The sequence below is a fragment of the Anastrepha obliqua genome, chromosome 1 (genome assembly GCF_027943255.1).
Source record: "Anastrepha obliqua isolate idAnaObli1 chromosome 1, idAnaObli1_1.0, whole genome shotgun sequence".
NCBI lineage: Eukaryota > Metazoa > Arthropoda > Insecta > Diptera > Tephritidae > Anastrepha > Anastrepha obliqua.
The window spans coordinates 90,756,108-90,779,683 of NC_072892.1; the positions used below are offsets into that span (position 1 = coordinate 90,756,108).

The 23,576-nt window shown below is 39.1% G+C and overlaps 1 protein-coding gene across 1 annotated transcript; it reads left to right on the plus strand.

The window, feature by feature from the left end:
* The first annotated feature begins 6,077 nt into the window (after positions 1–6,077).
* LOC129235906 (uncharacterized) lies at positions 6,078–10,154 on the plus strand. Its single transcript, XM_054869982.1, has one exon. The coding sequence runs from the start codon at positions 6,078–6,080 to the stop codon at positions 10,152–10,154; it is 4,077 nt and encodes a 1,358-aa protein (XP_054725957.1).
* The last annotated feature ends 13,422 nt before the right edge of the window (positions 10,155–23,576 follow it).

Below are 23,576 nucleotides of genomic sequence, written 5' to 3' on the forward strand. Positions count from 1 at the left end.
CCAAATAAGGCCCTCTAATTGGATTGAGAGAGTTCAGAAAGTTGTTCCTCTTTTTGCGTTGCGATCTTTAAACTTTTCTGAACCTTTGTCATCGTACCGCCCTCGATGTTATTGATTGACTTAAAACCACTTAATAGCAGAGTATCTATTCTATCGCGCTCATTTATTATTCGTATCATTTTTGGAACTATTGGCTGTCCTCCCCTTTTATGTAAAATACAATTTAATATTATATTTCTAATAAGAAACTTCGATAGAACGAAACCTTTAAATTGCTTTCTCGAGAACTAGTTACGGTGTGAATGCTTCGATTTCTAGGGCATTTAAATTTGTTATTCAATTCTTCTGGTGCTGATTTTATATGGCCGTACGGCATCTTAGTCAGCCATCTTAAGTCGCTTTTTCTTAGTAATTACTAGACTATTGTACATTAGCTTAACATAGTATGTAAAAGTGTAACCATTAAAAGACAAATAAACACAATAAATAAAAAAAAATCAATAAATATTTTAGAAAATTTATGTGTATCTAGTTTTATAGCCCATTAAATTTTGGTATAATAAAATGAAAGTTTGAAGTGGCGTACAAGTGATGCATTGATTTTTGACAGTTGTTTTTTGCAGACGGTCTTGTGCGGTGATTGTCAATCTATCACCATTAATGTTACACTCACACAACAATTTTAGTGCAACATTTCGGTTTTTTTCTCAGCCATAGTCACAGAAGTGAAAGGACGCCCACATAATAATTATTATCTTATTATTGATTTCTGTTAACGATATGTAATTGTTGAATACATCTAAAGGAAATGGCTAACCTCTGCCTTACAGACATATACATTTTTTTAAAACCACTAATTCTCTTAAGAAATCATGCGCGCATTGGCATATAATCACAGCTATAACATTATACAATACTTTTACTTAATAACAGTTTTCCATAGGGCACTTAGCTTGATGAAAGTCGTAAGGACAGCTGACCATGGTTGATGACCCTCGACAGACTGAGGTAGTCGCCATCTTAGTGTTCACAAAATGTTTATCTACACGAGAAGTATGCGTACCAATTTTGAGATATTTAGCGCTTTCGGCCAACCTTTTCTCCTCACGCCCCAATATTGCAATAAATCCAAAGAAAGACCCAGAGTTGTGTTCCCGCCTTCGAAAGGCAATGGGCGAGAATGCGTATAAAGTTGGCGCTTACAGCTTTTTTTGGGTGTTTGGCCGAGCTCTTCCTCCTTTTCCCTCCTATGTGGCGCGTCTCGATGTTGTTCCACAAATGGAGGAGCCTACACTGTTAAGCCGAATTCAAACGGAAGATGATTTTTTATGGCCAAGAATTTCATGAATAACGATCAACGATCAAAAATTTATCGACTACATATTTTTCATGAACACAACTGAAGCGCATTATTCGGAAATAAATAGCAGCTATCATCTAAATAGGATCATATAACATACTATATGTAGGTTAGTTTACGGTGGTTGCCACTTTCTATACGAGTCTAGAGGATCTTGAGGCCAATTGTGACACACGTATTCGGGATAAATTTCCCTCTGAAATTCTCAATATTTGCGAACACGTGCACGCGATAGAGCAGAGTCCGCATAGGTTGTCTGCAACATTTTTAAGGCGTCTGAAGTCGAAATTTTGTTGGAGTAACAAAATTTCAAACAAATTCTTTGTTCAACTTGAATTTCCATCGTTAAATTCGAAGAACACACTCGAGCTTGACTTGTTTACAGTAGCACAGAAAACAAACTATGTGACATATCACGCTGAAATTTGCCATGTAAGCTTATAACAGTCCTACCAAAAAAAAAAAAATTTATTTTTGCCATATGCCATCCGCGGACCGTTTTATTGATAACGTCTCGTTCATATTTGAGTAGAAAAGACAGTTTAAGATCACACAGAACAAAAAATTATCATCAGACTTAATATTTTTTGATAACAAAGCTATTCCTCTATTCATGTTATCAAAAATTATTATTTTCATTGTTTTCTAGCTCCACATTCTTACTATTCTATTATATTGATATGACAAAAAAGTAACCACATTTTTCGATCACTCGAATCTCGCTGGAAGATTTTTCTTTCTTTCTTTCTAGTTTTTTCTTTACCACAAAGCATAAAACTGCAGCTTCACCCGCCATTCTTCAAACCATGTCACACTAACGTATGTATAGACAAATACGTATATAAAGCCAAGTTTTTGTTGGCATATATTTTGCTAGACCACAACCATCATAGTGCTGCCACAATTGTTCATTTTGCGGTAGAAACAACAACTTTTGCAGAATGGAGAAAAAAACATCAACTGCTACGCGCAATGTGTTGCCAAAGAATAAATACTTGACCGCATGGGGAGCTATAAATATCAGCGATAGCGGAATGCAATTACAACAATGAATGCGCTGCTGCTGTGATGTGGTACCTGCCACCAGCAGCAGCAGCGTGAAGGGTGTTCAACGAATTTGCGCAGGATTTCTGTTGTAACAAAATTGAGTCTCCCATTTTTACTATAGAAAAGTGACATTGGCTAAAGTGAATTTTGTGAAGGTGAAGCTGCTGAACTAAATAGCTTGAATAGCAGCTTTTAGCCATCCAAAGCGTACGTCTGTGCGTAGTACTGAATGCAATGCGTGCCAAGTATGCGTGTAACGTGCGTGTGTGTATGCAAGTATCCACAAACATTCTTTGGCAACTTCATATACAGAATGTGTAGATGTTTTTGTTTTTTGCTTTTGCTATTACTTTACCGCGCCAGTGATGAAGATAGAAGCTTTGCGAATGCCAAGCCATGGAAGTGAAATCTTTGCATTGTACAGTTTATGCTTATAACGTACAAAGTTCAATGGCAAATATCGTAAAGTATTATAAATGACACAATGGAGCCAACAAACAAAGAGAGAAAGAAGTTCGCTGAGAGAAAGTGTTGTGGGGGGATTTACTACAGCTTTGACTTGGCAGCTTCAACTATTTTGGCGTTACTCCTGCTGGCCATCTCATTCATAGATAAGCGATATGGTAGTAGAGCCAAGTAAATAATCGAGCTGCGAAATGGAATTGGCTATGGTGAGCAGAATTAGTTTCTTTTTGTCTTTCCCACTCTCATTCTTTTTTATTAACTTTCAACTAACTGACTGCGCTGACAAACAATATTAGTAAGGAATTTTCGCTACAATCTTTTGTTTGGAATGTATTCAACACCAAATCAACAACAACACCGACTTTTACGCTCACGCATGTCCATATCTGTTAATACGTATCTGTATGTGCATTAGGGTAGGCCAATTCTCCGCGTTCAGTTATTCGAATTCTGCACAAAATTCTAAGAGAATAAAAAAATAGCTCTAAAGTAACTTTCGTGTTCAAAAAAGATGTATTTTATTAATGCAGTTGATAGTATGGAAATTTAAAAAAATGATTAAAGTATTATGAATTTTGTTTTTTTAAAAGAAACTTATACTTGAGGACCGTCGTTACACTTTTCGTAGGACTGACAGTATGAAACTTAAAAGATAAATGTAACCCGGCCGCCGTAACCTAATGGGTTAGTGCGGGACTACCATACGGAATTCACAGAGAGAACGTAGGCTCGAATCTCGGTGAAACACCAAAATTAAGAAAAATATTTTTCTAATAGCGGCCGCCCCTCGACAGACAATGGCACACCTCCGAGTGTATTTCTGCCATGAAAAAGCTCCTCATAAAAAATATCTGCCGGTCCTCCATTTGTGGAACAACATCAAGCCGCACGCCACAAATAGGAGGAGTATCTCGGGTATTTACCCAAAAAAGAGTGTACACGCCAATTATACAATATATATATATAACCTGAATGATTCTAAGATTCTGCGTAAGATTTTTGGACCTTTGCACGTTGGCAACGGCGAATATCGTAGACGATGGAACGATGAGCTGTATGAGCTTTACGACGACATAGACATAGCGCAGCGAATAAAGATCCAGCGGCTTCGTTGGCTGGGTCATGTTGTCCGAATGGATACAAACGCTTCGGCTTTGAAAGTAATTTCTCCGAAATTCCGTAATTGATTTTTTTGTCTGGTTACTTCTTGAAAGAGAAACAGGGAATTGAGGGCTGATAACATTACATTACCGCATACGTAGAGAGCGACCGCTTTCTGCCGGCCGAGGGAGAAGGTCAGAAATATCGGCGCTGGGCTCGACGTGCTACATGGCGTTACAAAGAAAATTATGATAGAATCGCGATAATTCGTAAAAGGACGTTCACATATGCAGTAATTAGCAATAAATCCACAAAATTAATCTACCCGTTGACATATGGCAGATTACCTCCAAAATTGACAATCAGCTGTCAATACTGCTTTGAAAGGATTTTGTTCATAGAAATTGCTTTGGTGAAATATATTATTTTGGAGTTTTTGGTTTTTTTAATTATTATTAAGGATATGAAGAAAATACATAGAGAAGGAATAACTAATTTAATTGTGCAATTGGCTACCAGTAATAAACAGTCGGACGAAATGCGTAAACGACGTTTACTGAGGTTGGCAGCAATACGCATTCGAAGTTCGATATACATTTTATAATGAGTAATAAACGTTTATGGACACACGTTATTTTCTGTCCATGTCTGCATTTATATGCTTAGTTAGTAATACCTAACAAAAATTTTATTAGAATATCTCTACAAACCTGATTTCTTTGCCGGCTTCCTTTTTATTTAGTTTTTATTTTGACGTTTCTCTTTACATTCGTAAAAATATTTATCTATAACACAAAAAACACAGGGTTCTATGTAAAAAAGTTTAGGATTATTTTATAATCTCAGACTTCCGGAGAGAAATTTGGTATGGGTAATCTTGCTTTTGAATTACTTATTGGGAGTTGAAAAGTAGATAATCTACTTATAGATATGTGAACGTATTATAAGCCAAGGATTTGCCAAAGTACTACAAGTTGTCCCGATTTTCGAATCAGCGGAATGACCATCAACTGAGACTACGAATTTTAAAGCGCCTTTGCAAAACCAAAAGCAAAAGTTATGGCTAAAATGGATGTAATTTAAATTTTTGTATTATTAAATAAACTACGAGTTATACAGCAATAATTTATAGGAGTTATAAAGTAGAGCATTTTTCTCGTATATGTAATTTTTGAATATTGCGTTAATAAAGTGACTGTTTGGTTATGCCGAAAGTAGCGCAGTCAGCGCAACCAACATAAACGCGGCACTTGCCCTCTCTCATGCACTCTAACACCTGTATATACATACATACAAACTTTGGGAAATTTCTCTGCGCAGCAATCAAAGAAAGTATATATCTACGCCCAACTGCAGGGCAAAGTCAGTCGCAATTGGATCGTATACCACGTCGCGCAGATTAATTCGAGGCGCCGTGCCGTAATTTTCTATTTACCTTAACTTCGAATATATGTATATATATATGTATATAAAATAAATTGTATTTTTCGGAATAGCGTGTTTTTCTTTTCGTTGAAAGAACAGTTAACGAAAATGCTCGTTGACTACACATTTTGGTGACCCCGACGTGGTAAATGCAAACCTGCGCGCCCTACGCACCATGGGGACTTCGGAGCAAATAGCGGGGTGTATAATCGTACACACTCTTCTGCAAAAAGTCGACAGTATCACGCAGGCAAATTGGGAGGAAGCTGCGCCGTTAGATCTCATACCCTCATGGGAGCAGTTTACAAGTTTCCTGGAGAAGCGTTGTCAAAGGCTGGAGAATGTAGAACATTCCATGGCAGCGTATACTCGTGGCTCTCAGGTGGGAAAAAATAGTAGAACTATTAACCATGGTAGAAAATCATTTATTGCTACTAACAATACAAACAATTCAACCAATGGCTGTGTTTTTTGCGACAACACAGACCATGCTGTATATTCATGCACCCCTTTTTTAAATTTATCTCCACAACTCCGTCTCAAGGAGGTCAAAAGGCTTGCCTTGTGTTTAAACTGCCTCAGAAAAGGCCATCAGCTTCGAACGTGCAATGCTGGTCTATGTCGTACGTGTGGATCCAAGCACCACAGTCTGCTCCATATCGACTCCTCTTCTTCACTAATGTCGTCACAAGGTCCTGCATCTTCAGTGCAAGCATCCTCCCAATTAGCACCTCCAAACACCTCTAAGCTTGTTTCAACTTCAGTCGCACACCACACCTTGGCTGCAATCTCACGAACAACGTCAATTGTCACATCTGCTCAGAATCTCAGTCCTGATGTTGTGCTTCTAGCCACTGCTGTCATCAACGTTAAGAACAGCGCAGGTACATGGGTACCATGTCGTGCACTGCTCGACTCAGGGTCGCAGTTGCATATTATTACGTCTCGTCTTGCTCATCAACTGCAGTTGCGAAAAACCAAGTCATCCACCTACGTATCGGGTCTTGGTAATGCAAACTTCGCCTCTGATGGTTTGACTGTCAATATTAATATTCAGTCTCAAAACTCAGAGTACTCTACCTGCATTACAGCGTTGGTTGCTCCTAACATAACGGACAATCAACCCTCTTTTACTTTGGATATTTCTAAATGGAAAATACCGTCGAACATTTGTTTAGCAGATCGAGGTTTTTTCAAGTCGCAACGAATAGACATGCTTATTGGAGCCAGCCTCTTCTATGATCTCTTATGCATTGGACAAATAAAGTTAGCTCACGGTCTACCGTGCCTACAGAAAACTAGGTTAGGATGGGTTGTAACAGGTGGTGAATCGCAGCGGCAAAGGGGAGCGATATTGGCCGCACAGTCATCACTTGACATAGGTTACGAATCCAATGTTCAAATCGATCAACTAGTACGTAGATTTTGGGAGGTTGAAAGTTGCTGTGAATCTGTCGCCACATACTCCAAGGAAGAGTTCGACTGCGAGGCGCATTTTAAGGCCAATTATTTGCGTTTGTCTACAGGGAACTATTCGGTCCGGCTACCAGCAAAATTTAATATTGACCTCTTGGGTGACTCTTATCAACAAGCGTTTCGTCGTTTTCTTAATCTAGAGCGAAAATTGGACCGCCACCCACAGCGGAAGGCCCAATATGCAGCATTCATACGGGAGTATTTGAATTTAGGGCATATGTCACTGGTTACTAAAAACAATCTGCGGTATTGCAAATACTTTCTGCCACACCACTGTGTTTTGAAGGAAGAGAGCACAACTACAAAACTCCGCGTTGTATTCGATGGCTCTGCGGCTTCGTCTTCTGGATACTCGTTGAACGACTTGCTTATGACAGGACCCACCATCCAACCTAAGCTGTTCAACACATTGCTTCGGTTTAGAACCTTTCCAATCGCTTTGATGGGTGACATATGTAAGATGTATCGTTGTGTACGAGTCTCAGAGCCCGATAGTTATCTGCAGTGCATCTTGTGGCGTGACTCCCCACAGCAGCCGGTCAACGTCTTTAAACTTGACACAGTCACTTATGGTACAAGACCAGCTTCATTCCTCTCAATTCGTTCGATGCACCAGTTAGCCATTGATGAACAAACTGTCTACCCCATAGGCTCAAAAATATTAAAGCGCGATTTTTATGTCGATGATCTTATTACAGGCGGTGAGTCCATTCAAGAAGTCAAGGAAATTATGAGTCAAACTACAAAGCTGCTGGCAAAAGGAGGATTCAAGTTAAGAAAGTGGTGCTCCAATAATCCTGAATTGTTGCAGACGATACCACCTGATGATCGAGAAACACTACTTAAGTTCGACGATGGAAGCGATATAACTAAAACACTCGGTTTAACTTGGGATCCTGCATCAGATTGCCTATTGTTCGCGTTCTCACCAATGCAGCCTTCATCAAAACATTGCAAGCGGTCCATTTTGTCAACTATTGCTCGTTTTTATGACCCACTCGGTCTCATCGGCCCTATTATTTCGAAGGCCAAAATCTTTCTTCAACAAATCTGGAAAGAAAGGCTTGACTGGGATGAAAGTTTGCCTTCATCACTACATTCATCGTGGCTTAGTTTGTGTGCAGATTTTGGCCGCATACCGCAAATAAAGTTTCCCCGTTTGTCAATCCAGCAGAATGGCGCCTATGAAATTCATGGTTTTAGTGACGCCAGCATCGAAGCATACGGAGCTTGTCTTTACGTCGTGTCAGTCAGTCAAGGAAGAAACCAGGCGCAACTGCTATGTTCAAAATCTCGTGTAGCGCCCTTAAAAACTTTTACGGTTCCAAGGCTGGAGTTGTGCGGTGCCTCCCTGTTGGCGCAACTCATGCATGAAATAGCTCAAATGAAACTTTTCTCGTGTCGATATTATTGTTGGTCTGATTCGGCGGTGGTGTTATCCTGGATCCGCGACGAACCTTCAAGATTTCAAATCTTTACAGCTAATCGCATAGCCACTATACAGGAGTTGACTGCGGGTATGGAATGGCGCTACGTGCCTACGAAGTTTAACCCAGCTGATATTTTATCCAGAGGTGCAACCTCTAACGACCTCATTAACTCATCTCTATGGCTGCATGGACCGGATTTTTTAGCTCAAGATAAAAACAATTGGCCAAAGCCTTGCAGTCAAGTCAGTCAACTTCCAGAAATGCGCAAAAGGGTGTTATTTGCGACATCTGAGTACGTCGACATAACACTCAGGTGTAAATTCATAAATTCATTTGAAAAATTACAGCATGTCTTTGGTTACATTTATAAGTTCCAAAATCGCTTGCGGCTTTCTGGATTGACTGTTGATTGCATACGCCGTGGCACAAAACTACTCCTGCGCACCATCCAAAGGCTTCACTTCAAAGAGGATCTCAAATTCCTTCAAGCCGGTCAAGGTGTGAAGGCATCTAGTTGCATTGCGTCGCTCTCACCGTTCATCGATAGTTGTGGATTGCTTCGTGTGGGTGGACGACTGAAAAATTCAGCTCTGGACTTCGAGGCGCAGCATCCAGTCATACTGCCGAGGCGTCATCCTGTCACTCAGGCAATCATTATGCATTTTCATAGGCGCAATTTGCACGCGGGTCCTCGTTCCCTACTAGCATACATTCGGCTGCAGTATTGGCCTATTGGCGGACGAAAAACTGTTTCGAACGTTGTCAGCAAATGCACTCTATGCTTTCGAGCTAAACCGCACTTAGCGGAACATATTATGGCTGATCTTCCGGAAGATAGGGTAAACTCATCTTATGCATTTATGGTCACAGGCGTCGATTATTGTGGACCATTCCATTATAAAAACGAAATACGCAACAAGCAGCCCATAAAATGTTACATTTGCATATTCATATGTTTCGCCACGAAAGCTGTGCACTTGGAGCTCGTAGCAGACTTATCAACGAAGGCATTCTTAAATGCACTAAAGCGGTTCATCCTAACGCGTTGTCGCCCCACTCGTATATGGTCGGACAACGCAACCAACTTTGTGGGCGCTAAGAATGAGATGGCAGAATTAAAACGTTTATTCCTGAGCGATAATCATGTGCAAGCAGTTCATGAATTTTGTCTAGCCAATACCATAGAATGGCATTTCATTCCACCTCGCTCTCCACACTTTGGTGGGCTTTGGGAAGCGGCCGTTAAAACTGCGAAATATCATTTTCATCGCTCGGTGGGCTCGTCATTATTAAACTTCGATGAACTGCGCACACTTATTTGCCACATAGCGGCAATTATTAACTCAAGACCTTTGTTTCCACTTTCAGAGAATCCGGCTGATTTAGACGTTCTAACTCCAGCTCACTTCATTGGCACTGCTCCTATCTCTACTTACGTTGAACCAGATGTCACGAAGATTAACTTTAATCGTTTGGATCAATGGCAGCGCGTATCATACTACCAGCAGATATTTTGGGCACGTTGGCGTGAGGAGTACTTAACTACCTTGCAGCAGCGCTCAAAGTGGCGCACACAGAATTTCGAACTCTGCATCAACGACATAGTTTTAGTAAAGGACGAAAATCTGCCTCCTCTCAAGTGGCCCCTAGCAAGAGTCACTGAACTAATATATGGATCAGATCGTGTGGCACGTGTCGCTGTACTAAAGACTGCAAATGGAGTCATCCGAAGAGCCGTCCGAAAGCTATGCCCATTGCCAAAACAGGATGAGGTTGAAAGCCCGAGTCTTCCAACGGGGGGAGGATGTTTGGTTATGCCGAAAGTAGCGCAGTCAGCGCAACCAACATAAACGCGGCACTTGCCCTCTCTCATGCACTCTAACACCTGTATATACATACATACAAACTTTGGGAAATTTCTCTGCGCAGCAATCAAAGAAAGTATATATCTACGCCCAACTGCAGGGCAAAGTCAGTCGCAATTGGATCGTATACCACGTCGCGCAGATTAATTCGAGGCGCCGTGCCGTAATTTTCTATTTACCTTAACTTCGAATATATGTATATATATATGTATATAAAATAAATTGTATTTTTCGGAATAGCGTGTTTTTCTTTTCGTTGAAAGAACAGTTAACGAAAATGCTCGTTGACTACACAGTGACTATGTAATTTTTTTTATTATATGGAACTCAAACTAAAACTAAAAAAAAACCCAAAAACCATTAAATTTTTTTATTAGTGTGTTTTGGTTTTTTGTGAATGATTAATATTTATTTTTAAATTCAGCAACTTATTTAAAACTGTTTTTATTTTATATGCTTTTTCTATGGTTATACCCGAATTGTCCTTTTTCTCTATTTTCGTATTGATTAAAAGTTTCTATTAAAATTTAGATGGCTCGAAATTAACTTTAGAGCTATGCTCTAATGGACGTCTTTTCTCAGTATTCCAAGTAGAATGCGGAAATGCCGATAACGATGTCCAAAAAATCGTCCAATACAAATTGGCCCCGCCCTAACACACATACGGTTATACCTATATATACCAGCAATCTATCTACCAACATTGGCTTAGTCCTAACATTCACTTACTCTGCTATTCACCCAAAGCACTAAATTTAGGTCCCTGCAAACCATTTGGTAATACAATAGCAAATAACTGCCTAGCTATTGATAAATTTTTGGAGCACTTACAATTTCATATCATACAAGCGCTCATATTCACGTATACAAGCGTGTTCACAATAATAGCAGCGTGAAAAAAAGTTTTACTTACTTACATATTTGTATTCTTATTTATATCTTACTTATTTTTTTATACAAATATAGCTTATACCATTTTTTTTTTCGTTGCAACAAATTTTCCAACTTTTTACTCACAAAGTATCTAAAGATTTTTGCAAAAATTCTCTGTACACAGTTTAGTGGCCCATTAAACTTCGATCATTTGGCTATTTTCTTCTTTATAACGAGTGCTCGAAATGTTTCATCTGGAGAAAATTCACAAGACCACCAGCAAAAAAGAAATATACATATATACTTATACTTAGTTCTGTTACAAGTTAAGTCCGTGTATGAAATCATAATACCTTTTTTAATGAAGCTAATTTTATTTAATTATTAAAGAAAAAAAATTTTAAATTTTCATTCGAAATGATCACCGTTTGCTTTTACACAAGCCTCAGGCCTTTCAGCTCTTGCAGCACACACGGTGTCCATGGCTATTAGCGTCGCTGCTCAAGCCCATGATTGTTTGAGGCTCTCCAAATGTCTGCGAAGCCTTCGACAGTCCATGTTCTTCCATTCTAACCACAAACTATAGTGCATTGGATTCAGATCTAGACTTCCATAGGACCAATCTTCTGTGGTTATGAACCTAGGAATAGTGTGTTTTATCTAATGCTGGGTGGTTTTTCTCTTATGGACTGGAGCGGAATCCTGCTAGAAGATCCAACGTTTTCCATTGAATAGAGTACCGCTCATCTGCTTCACCACGTCTTCTAAGACATTCTGCCCAGGTCTTAACCTTTTTTTTCGCAGAAATAAAGAGAGGATTATCTTTGTAAGACACTCCCCACCAAACCATTACGGGGGCTGGATGGTGGCCACATTGAACCCTTACAACAACATTTTGTGTGTCTTTAGCAGTTTGGGCATAGATTTTGTTATTTTGCTTTTTCAAAACTTGTTCAACAGTGAAAATTTTCTTATGTGAAAATAATATTTTCCGTGTGCCACCGAAGAAGAGTACTTGCATATGTCGAGCCTAATTTTTTTTCAAGCGCGTTGTCAAAAGATGATCTGCGAAGGAAGGCTTTGATTTGTGCGAATTCTTTCTCGAGCAGCTGCACTGGTTCGAACCACGCGAGGACGACCACATCTTTTTCGGTCTGTCACTTCAGACATTTGTAAAAGTCGATTGATCGTGCGGTAAACGAACAAAACAAAAACAACGGAACCTTTTTTTGTGATTTGTTCTCGCCGTACACATTCTAAAATTTGTCACAAAAATTTAACAAAAATTCGATGGATTATAGAGCTGCATAATCGAAATGTTTCTAAAAGGGGTGATTAAAAAATTCAAATAATATGTTTTGTAATAAATAAAAAATTAATAAGTAGTAAAAACTTTGCGACATGTCGCGCTGCTATTATTTTTAACGCATGTGTACCTGTGTGTATGTTCGAGCGCATGCTCCCATGCATTAGCCGCAATTCGAAAAATGTTGCTTATACACCCTGTTGACAATCTTGACATGCACTGTGATAATGAGGTTTTAGGCGCCCATAATGGATAGACTAAAAAGTTTATCAACAATTTGGCGGTATAACTCTTTAAAGTCGAATAACCTTTTGTTGGGTAGGTGAGAAAGAGGATTTTTAATGTTCTAGAAAAATATTTATATATTTATCAGTACTTATTTTGTCTCCTTGTAAGCCTTTTTTCAGATACAGCTAATTCTGACTAAAATATAATATTACTTCTGGGCTCTATTGTCCACAATAAATAAGAGTGAAGTAAGTAGTTCTATTGGAGCGGTCAGAAATTACAACTCAAGATCACATAAATTCTGGAAGCAGCGAAAGGAACTGCGCGAACTTGGTTGGAAAAGTCATACATATTCCCCATATCGTAATACTCTTACAACTTCATGCCTTTTTTCAGAATCTGCGGAACCCTATTCATAGACCTCAAGAGAGGTCTACAAAATACACATCAGAATATTTTTCCCTCGGAGAAATGAGAAGTTCAACAATAACCAAATAAAAGCGCGAACCAAAAATAGGCAAAAGGCCATTGATCAAAATCGCACATTTGTTATTTAAAAAAATTTCAATAAAGATCGTATATTCTACTGCAGTTCGTGACCGAACTTTTTAGATTACCCGATATTTTTATTCTTTCACGAATATGTACACATACTCGTATGTGTATGTGTATGTACTTTTATATTCGGCAGCATGTTTATAGTGACGGTAGTAGAGCTCGGCTACGCAAATACACACATCTCTACTAGTTTGCCCGAAAAACCGTAATCATAAAATAAAATGCATAGAGGCAAACGCTGCTACTAGTGTTTGGAGGCAGTTGGCTGATTTGGTTTACCAACACCACAATAACGCACATTTATCACCCATTTAACTTTATCAAGTTGTCACCACGGCCGGTGCATGTTTATATGAATTTTTTGCAAGTAGACAAGCAGCATACAGTGAAGCAAATGCATGGGAATAGGAGTAGAACATAGGTGTCTATATGCATGTATATAAGATTTGATGTACATAGCTATTATATAGAAAAGTGCCACCTGACCATAGGAAATGTGAACGTTTTCAGAAACACTTTCCATACCAACAATGCGTATTACACGCTTTTATCAAATGCTTTGCGTATTTAATCATGGTTTATGCGTTTTGAATTTTATTCGCAAGTTTGCCACAAACAAATGGCCGAATAGTAAGAAATATCAGAATATGAAAGTAATACGACAATGGGGCATTTGGCAATGTAGACCTTCTTAATAAGAATAAACGCCAAGAAGAAGAAAATTAATTTGAAACTCGACCTAGGCTTGAGTTTTGAGCATTTATTAAACGACTAATTTTAAGAATTCCAAACCTGTATGCTGATAAATTGCCATTTGCGTGAGCCATTGACCAATTTTTAAATATTCCTCAGTGCCATGGAATCCAGTAATAAACAATTATTGTTATTAACGTCAAGCAATTTATGATAGAATTAATCAAGAAGTCATCCTCCGTAAAATAACCGATTAACTAGTAGCCCAACTGGTTATTGGGCCCTTAGTGATGAGGAGAAGACTAATACGTTTTCTCATGTAGCTCCCTACACCCTGTTCGGTTACTTTCCAAAGTCAAGGAAAATGTCTCGAATCATCAAGATTACCCAAACTTCAAAAAACTCCAATCAGATGTCTTCTAACACATCAGTAAGTGTATTGTCTTATCTTTTGAAACTAAAAAAATTTTGTTATTAAAGACGACTCACTAAGAAATCAATTAGGGTCCCACGAAAAACATATCACAAACCAATAAATTAGTCAAGTCAAAAAGGGCATATCAACTCAGGGGGCAGCCAAACTATAATCCAGGGCTGGATTCGGCTGCAGCAGCCTCAAAGCTGGTGTAACAAAGCAGAAATAGACTTGCCACTTTGAGCGAAAATCATAACACTCCTTTAATGTTGTTCCCGGGACAGCGAAACTATGAAGGAAACGAAAAAGCAAACGAACTGTCAAGAGGTGGGTCTGCCGTTACTTATGGCAGGACAGAGATTCACACCACTGGGTGAGAGCAAGAATGCAATCACCAAAAAATACCTATGAATCACGGACTGTATATGGGGTATCAGACGAAGTTGGCAGAACGTTATCGCCTACTACAACCACAAACAAACATCAACATTGGCAAATATGAAACAAAGGATTGCCTGCAGACTCACGGCAGTGAGCAAAAGGAAACTATCTTCCACTTCCTCTGCGAATGCCCCGTCTTATGGAAGGCGCGGATATTAATACTTGACAAGTCGCTGTTTGGGAACCTCGACGACGTGGCCAGTATAGACGAAAACGACCTTATCAGATTTCTCAATCGCACACACTGGATATAATCTTGAAGGAATAACCCGTATAACTTATTGGTAGCGAGGATGTGGCGGCATAATGGTGCCGAAGCGCTAATTTGTTCTTTGGAGAATCACCACTTAAACCAACCAACCAACCAAAGATCTTTGCCGATGTATCTGAATCATTTCATAAATTGTGGCACGAAATCTTAACACATAATATTAAAATATTGTTACATATGTGCACAATTTGTGCTTACACCCTATTTGTGGCGTACGCCTTGATGTTGTTCCCCAAATGGAGGAACAGTTTTAAACCGACTCCCGGGACATTTAAAACGTGTATGGGGAAGGTGTCATAGGTGAATCTACAGCACTGAAATGGTTTGCACAATTCAAAAATGGCGACTTTCACGGCGAATTCGATGAAGAACGTGTCAAATCGCTTTTGTAGGGGAACGGTCGCCAAACCAGTCGTGAATTGGTGAAAATTGAACTGCGGTCATAAAACGATTCTTAACCACCTTCATTCAATGAGATTTACCGAAAACTTGGAAAAATCGTCCAACAATTGCTTCTCAGAATTTCGCCCGCCATCGACCAACACCCGGTCATAAGCATTGCTCGTTGTACCGAATCGTCATGGAAGATGAGAAATGGTGCATATACATAATGCGAAGCCTGTTCCGACTGGATGGCTCCTGCGGGTCTTTATTTAAAGAAGATCATAATAGGTGTTTGGTGGTACTGGAAGAACATGGTGCACTTGGAAATGCTCGAAAAGAATGCTACGTTACCCAGCTAGACCGCGAGAATTAGGCTATTGGACTGAACAGACCTTCAGTATTCGACGTATTCTCCGGATCTTGCACCAAACGATTACCATCTTTTTCGCTCCCTGTCGAACTAACGATGCCCTGGCTCAACAACTTTTTTGATACCAGACCGGGTGATTTGTGGCGGGCCGGCATCAATTGGTCGAGAGGTGGGATGAGGTTGTAAATAGCAACGGCAAATATATAATTGATATAATTATTAGTTTTTTGTTAAATAAAAGATAAGATAAGCACGAAGTTTTGACAACTCTGGAACAGGGCCGAATAAATGCGGAATTATTGCGATAAAAGAAAAAAATATAATATTAGCCTACGGAACTTCCGATGAGTGACTATCGGTGCGAGCAGACTAGTGTTGTTCTGAACTATCCTATTGGCCTGGGCTAGTTATTTCTGACGATTTCTTTTTTCAGAGTGTCCAATAGTTGACAGGACAAGTGCGAATTAAGACTTCGGTCGGAAGTGAGCAGCTAAATGCTGCCCAGACAATCACACCAAACACATAGCAAAGCATTCTTTGCTGTCATCCTGGGCGTAAGTCATTGACACCAGTTCGCCGGGGATTCTTTGCGTTTGCCACACTTACATTGAGGCACTTTCTGTGTACAGCCTGACTGAAATGTTTATAAATTGTTTTTAGTGCAATGTCTAGGTTCGGTATAATCTAAAAAAATCTTGTAAGGTGAGTACGTTCGACGATTTGCATTATTTGATCGAGATTTTCGACAATTCGGACTTAAGATCGTAGTACATGAAAAACCGTCGCGCATAAGTGGGCGTTGCAATATCAGATTCTTAATTTTACACCACCTGGCTTGAATTTTCGCTATTATCGGTGTGCTCTGCGTTTACAGGTATCCATTCTGAGGGGAGTTGAAACTGATTATTGAGTCAAGTAATCAAAATTTTCTCAACAACTTTTTAGTACGAAATCTTATATTTCTGTATGCAATTTTTTTACTAAACTAATAAAAATTGTGAAAGAACAATTCGAGAAAGCTATAGCGAATCTTCTATGAAAACTTCCACAATTTTGCTTTCAAGTTAGTTAGTTAGCCTACATCATAACATATCCTTTATGCCAGCATCTACTACGACAATCAACATCATCAACTAGCCTATGATGTAATCTAAAAATGTTGTCGCCAACAACAACAACAACATCGATACAAATATCGACTTCTCATGCCTCACTTTTGGGCTCAACACAAACAACACCATGCAAATGGCATTGGTCATACGATGTTGTTGCGGTTTTAATGTAACATCGGTGCTACCAATCAGTTAGCCATGCATTTGCAGAGAAAATGTGGCTTGTGGTGTTCGGCTGTGGTTTCAATGACAACAACAACAACAATAGTGCAAAAAACTCTACATGCACATATATGCAGTTTCGTGCGTATGCCCATGGGGATGTGTATGAAAGCACACATATTTTGTAAGCATTCAATGTTGTTGTACATTAGCCCATACACTGCTAACTAATAGCCTGCAACATAGTCCACGCATGTGCATCAGAGTATGTGCGAAAGATAGTCGACAGCCTTGCATACACATAGGCGCTCGATAGCTATTACGAGACATTCGTATAGAAAAGTAAATTTGCTGCACAGCACTTGGAAAAACAGAAGCAGCGGAAAAGTATACCACAGATTACATCAACAACATTTGCGCTGAAGAAATTGGCAAATAAATTTCGAATCACGCATGTAAATGTTGTTGCAAGTATAATTTTCTCTTTAGCATGCGCTGTTTTGACGTTGCTGTTGTTGTTGGTATTGTTCGTTTGTTTGCTTGCTTGCTTGCTTGCCTTGTTACGACTGCTATTGGCATTATTGTCACCATTATTGCCGTATGCTGCATTATTGTTGCTGTTTCTGTTGCAGATACTGTCTTTCGTTATATGTATTGACACATACCTTTCTACTTATGAATCTACACGCATGCATAGGGGCGAGTATGATTACCCGTACCTCGACGCTCGTTTGCTATATGCTCGTTGCTTTTCTTTGTTTTTTTTTTTTTCGTTTTGCAATTTTTGTTCATTGTTCCTATTGTTGCTGCATTTTTATGCCGCCCACATGACACAATGCGGTTTTTAGCTTACATTGAAATAGCAAGTAAAGGCAAATTGAAACAGTAGGTGTGGACAAAATAGTCCAAAGCGGCAGCAACAACAAGGATAGCTCAGCAAGTGGCAGTGGCCATTTTATTAGCATTGCCAACATCAGTGACACAACAATGAGTGCAACTAAAATTGCAATGATAATAGAAATAGCCATGCTAATAACAATGATAAGGCCGATCGAATGCACTGCATGAATGGCAATCAGGCTGGGCTGAAGCCGATGCCGAAGTTAAAGGCGATGCTTAGGCACACGTGAAAAAAATTTTTCTTTAATTCTTAACTGCTTGCTCGATATAAGCAAAAATTTGAGGACAATGTTTTTCGTAGAAAGTATAAATATGTGAGCAAGCCTGGTCTGTTTGTTCAATATCCATACATAGTCATCGGAGTTATGCGAATTTCCTTTTCATCCGACGAAAAATTTGATTTTCATTTTAAATGGCAATCAAGTAATTGAAATTCAAACAATAAATCATTTTTTAATATACGACAGAATCAAACATTCCCCATTTCCCCAAAGTTCCGGCAATAGGTTCTGGGGGAAGCGGGAATAAAAGTATTCATTTATCGACGATTTGAAAGTTTACGTCTGAATTTTGTTTCCAGAGAAGGTCAAAGTTTTCACCTTTTCGCACATTTCTATGGTAAATTGATGCAGGAAACTTTGCGATCCTTGCATTTTAAATATCTGATGGACTCAGAAGTTCTATGTAAGAACAACGAGGAATCTTTTCTTGCAACTTTCTAACCCTCTAATTTTGCAATATCCCTACCATTTATTCCCCATACTCATAAGGGGAAAATAACGGGTTCAAATGTCTATTACAATATTTGTAATTAAATTCTACTTACAATACGTGGGCGACCTGAACTAAGAGCTTTACCACAGTTTGCTATTTCAGCTATCTAAAAATTGGTTTCGAAAAAGCTATCTTTAGTAGTAAAAATTTAATAAAACCTATTTCGAAATATTTTTAGAAATTCGAATTGAGTTGTGGTAATAACAATGTTGCTGCCATAACTTAAAAATTAATCAATAATTAAACTCTGCAATAAGAAATTCTTTATTCCATAAGGCGAGTTAGTATTTTCCAATTGGGCTATTAAGTGTATCTATTATTTCTGCTTCATTTAGCTTAGCTGCGTTTAGGTATCTTGTTCCGGTCTTCCTCAGTACCGGACTTCTTCCTAAGAAACATATCTTCTTCTTTTTAAATTGCAAAGGGTGCACATTTTCTGAGCATTTCTATGCGTATTTGTATTTCGCTTTAGTAAACCACATTTTCCTTTGAAAATTGTTGTAATGTCAGCTAGCCGCATATGTATCTCCTTTAGTATATGATTCCCCATTTGAATAGTCTAAGTCACTGTGCTTTTTGCCTTGCCATATTCAAATGAATAATATTTCTATTTCATCTGAACTTTACAATGCCCTATTTTCGATTTAAAACTATCGAAATGTATCGCTTGTACTAAATTCGATTAGGTGAGCAAATCAAACATTTTACAACGGCGAAATTGCGAACACTCTTTATTTACTAAAAGTATTACAATGACTTCCTAGGTGAAGGATTGTTGATGTGAAAAAGGGTTTGGCACGACTTGACAACGTATAGCTTTGGATAAGTGGTTCGATTAAGGTGATAAATATATTAAAAATTGAAAATGTGATTGAGATAGGTCAATCTCCATAAATACATAGGTCGAAGACTTAAACTTCGTTAATAAAACTTCCTCAACCCAAGATGTGATGCGACCCGTGAATACTGGATGAGTTTGGCACTAACTAAGGCTCTCTTCTAACGGAGCCCTCTTGGTATCAGGCCGCCTCAGGTTGTAACGGTGGCCGTGCCATGGTATGGGGCTCTGCCATGGTCGACCGGTTACTTCCCCTTAGTCCTCTTTGGTCACCGCGCATGGCGACATGCGCAGCTCTCTTGGCGAGGCAGATTACCGTAGGAACAAGTTGAAATAAATAAAACAAAAAACAAAAACTCGGATGACGGTAAAAAATTCACAAAACAAACGGACAAAACGATGGGAAAGCATACAGACTCAGTGGCAACACGGACTTATATAGAAACAGACACACGGACAAAACCACAGGACAAGCAAACGGACAGACAGTTTAAGTTTAAACCGGCCTAAAACAGAACTTATGCTTTTTACCACAAGATACAAAGTACTAATGTTTACTCTACCAAATATTAACGGACAAACTCTTTCACATTAACCCAGTGCAAAGTACTTAGGGGTAATTCTGGACTCCCAACTTAGCTAGACATTAAACGTCGAAGAACTGGTAAGGAAAGCAGAAATTGCTTTATATGCCTGTAAACGTATGCTTGGAAGAAGATGGGGTCTTCAACCTACAGAATGGGGTCTTCAACCTTCAAAATACAAAGATCAGCCTGTGCAATAACAGTGGGTGCAATCAGATCATGACCTAGGTAGGCTCTCAATGCACTGACACACGTTATTCCAATAGATCTACACATTAAGAAGACGGCAACCATAAGTGCATTTAGGTTAAACGAAGCGGGTCGCTGGAAAGAAAACACTTATGGTCATTGCAACAAACTCAGCTCACCTCGGAGAGGACCGACCACATCGTCCCGACGGTAACATTCAATAGGAATTTTACCACTCTCTTTCCATCTATGGAGGAATGGAATAAGGGATTCTCATTAAACAGCTTCCACACTAAAGTCTATACAGATGTCAGTAAAATGGATTGTGGTGTTGGAGCTGGCATATATTCTCATAGACTTAAAATTTAAAAATCTGTGCGTCTCTCCAACGCCTGCAGTGTCTTCCAGGCGGAAGTACTTGCAATTGGGGAAGCTTGTAGACTACTAATCGCAGATTTATCTTTTAAGGGCAATATCGCTATTCTTTCCGATAGCCAAGCTGCAATCCAGGCACTTGGTTCGGATACAACAACCTCTGTGGTGGTGGAACAAAGTAAGAATAGCCATAAAGTTACCTTAATCTGGGTCCCGTGACATTGGAACATTGAAGGTACCGAAAAAGGAGATGAACGGGCAAGAGGGGGATCTCCCATGAATAACAGTTCTTGCAGAATCGGTATTCTCACTATCGCGGATTGTAGATGGAGAAACCAGACGAAATAAAAAAATTAACAGAACGTTACGGCCCACTTACAACCTCAAGCAATCGTCGACATTGATAAACATGAAACGACGGGACGCCTGGAGACTAACGGCAGTCATAACTGGCTTTTGGTCTGTGGGAGAACAAGCAGCCAAAATGGGCATCCCTCACAACACATACTGTCACAGTTGTAATCAACCGGAGAAAAAGGAAACAATCTTGCATTTCCTCTGTGAATTCCCTGCCCTATGGAAGCACAGAATGTTAACCTTGGGCAAACCGCTGTTCGAGGGTCTCGAATAACTTTCTGGCTTAGATGTCAACAACCTAGTAAGATTCTTAAACCGTACAGACCGGATTGCTAAAATAACCGTTGAACAAGTTGGTAACGAGGATGTGGCAACAAAATGGTGCGGAAGCGCTAGTTGGATTCTGGATGAATCACCACTTCAACCAACCAGCCATTGGAATATTTTATTCTTAATCTCTTATTCCATTAACTACATCACGACGTTTCAAAATCTGTTTACGAGGTTGAAGTTTTGCATCACTTACGAAGGACTCAGATGATACAAAACATCAGTGTTTATTGAATTTCTATTGCATTTTTTTTAAATCTTGCGGTAAATTTTTAACAAAATATTACTTTCAATAAAAACGTTTAAGCCTAAAAGTATGCAACATATTTCTATACTCGTAAAAATTTGGATTTAAATTTCCGTGACCTCTATCAGAAAACGTGTAACTTTGTTCAAAGTTCCTTACCCAGGAAGACGAAGCCAACTCATTTTATTTACAAGGAAAATTACAGACGCTGTCCTTTTTAATACAATTTTGATTCGCAGATTTTTTGAACCACTTGCGAAAAGAAGAAATAATTATTTATTCAAGTTCTTAAGAAAAAACCGTGCCGTAATAAAAGCATCTTTAAAATTTTTGTTAAAAAAATACCTTGCATATATACGCCATTGAAATATATAAGCAAGTCAACCTGTTCTCGCTGTACAAACATTTAGTAAATCTGATACAATTTTTCTTGCTCCTTTTTTCTACTTATATAATACCTGAGAAATGGAAGGTATTCGTACTTCCAAAATAATATTTTTTTTTTCAGAGCACAATAATATGGCCAGTGACCCTGTTTAGGTGACCATACTTTGCAATAGTATTAGAAATAATAATACGAGTAGTTTATAGGTGTTTGGCCGAGCTTTCCCTCCAACCGGGTGTTTTCTTAGCTGCATGAGATTAAATTAGATTATATTTGTGGGGGGTTGGACAAATCCCTCACCTAGACAACGCCGGACAGCTACAGAGAAAATATTCTACAGTGTCCTCATTCTCACTACAAGGTAGACATATTGGGTCGCCAATGATTCCGATGCTAGCCGTATGCTGACCACAGGTGTTGTGCCTTATGATTACACCTACCAGTACTATCTGGCCCTTTCTACTAAGTTTTATGAGAAAGGCAACTAATTTCCTGTTTGGGTCTTTCACAAATCACTTAGCTACTCTGCAGAAGCCCAACACAAACTAATGTCTTCTATATGTAGATTTGATGAAGTCGTCAATCCATAGTTGAATCGATACAGAATTTACCTCTAGGAAGGTTTTCAGGGTCCGGTGGCATGCTTGCAGAGTCTTCATTAGCCAGTTTATCAGCCAACTCGTTCCCTGTAATACCGCAGTGTCCGGTCACCCAAATAAGACAAACTTTGTTGTGTTTAGCAACTCTTTGAGTTTTGTCTTACATTCACTGAGTAATTTCAAAGAGTCGCGTGGAATGGCAAGGGCTCTTAGTGCAGCATGACTGACACTACAAATTCCAATACTACTACCCCACTACTTTTTCTCAATTAGCCAGTATGGTACATTTATGATGGCATAGACTTCCGTTAAGAATGGCTATTGTCTTGTAGCGAAGGAGTGTTTAGTGTCTTCGTCTAAGTATGCACCATCCAGATCCGCTACCATCGCTGGTTTTGCATCCGTCGGTGTAGAGAGTGTGCTAAAATCCCGTGAAGGGTTCCTTTGACTTAACCATTGAGGTGCATGAAAACCATTGATATCGATAACTATGACTTAATAGCTGAGAATAGCAAACTGTGTTGATACTTCTGTTCAGTAATGTTTGATAAGTCATCACGAATTGTTTAATGGTAGAACAACGTTTTCTAATAGGTCTATGAATAAGTTCGTGCGGTTTTTTTCGAAATTTGAATTTCGGATCATTCCCATGGCTTTTAAACGTTTGGAAATGGTTGATTGATCAACTCCCAAAGTTTTTGCAACCTCTTCTTGCGTTTGAGCCGGATCTTGATCGAGCAATTCCTCCAATTCGGTATCCATGAACTTTGGCGGCGCGGCCAAAATCACCACTTTTAAAGCGTGCAAACCACTTCTGGCACGTTCGCTCAGCTAGAGCATGCTCACCATAAACTTCCACCAAGATACGATGACTTTCGGCTGCTTTTTTCTTCATATTAAAAAATTCCCGCGAAAAAAACACATTATTTGGTACGAAATTCGACATTTTCAAGTGTGGTAAAAATATTGTTGTTTACGCTTCAAATAAAAAACTTATACTGACGTTTGTGCCTTAC

Coding starts and splice junctions, on each gene's coding strand:
- LOC129235906 (XM_054869982.1), top strand. CDS start 6,078: ATGTCGTCACAAGGTCCTGCATCTTCAGTGCAAGCATCCTCCCAATTA.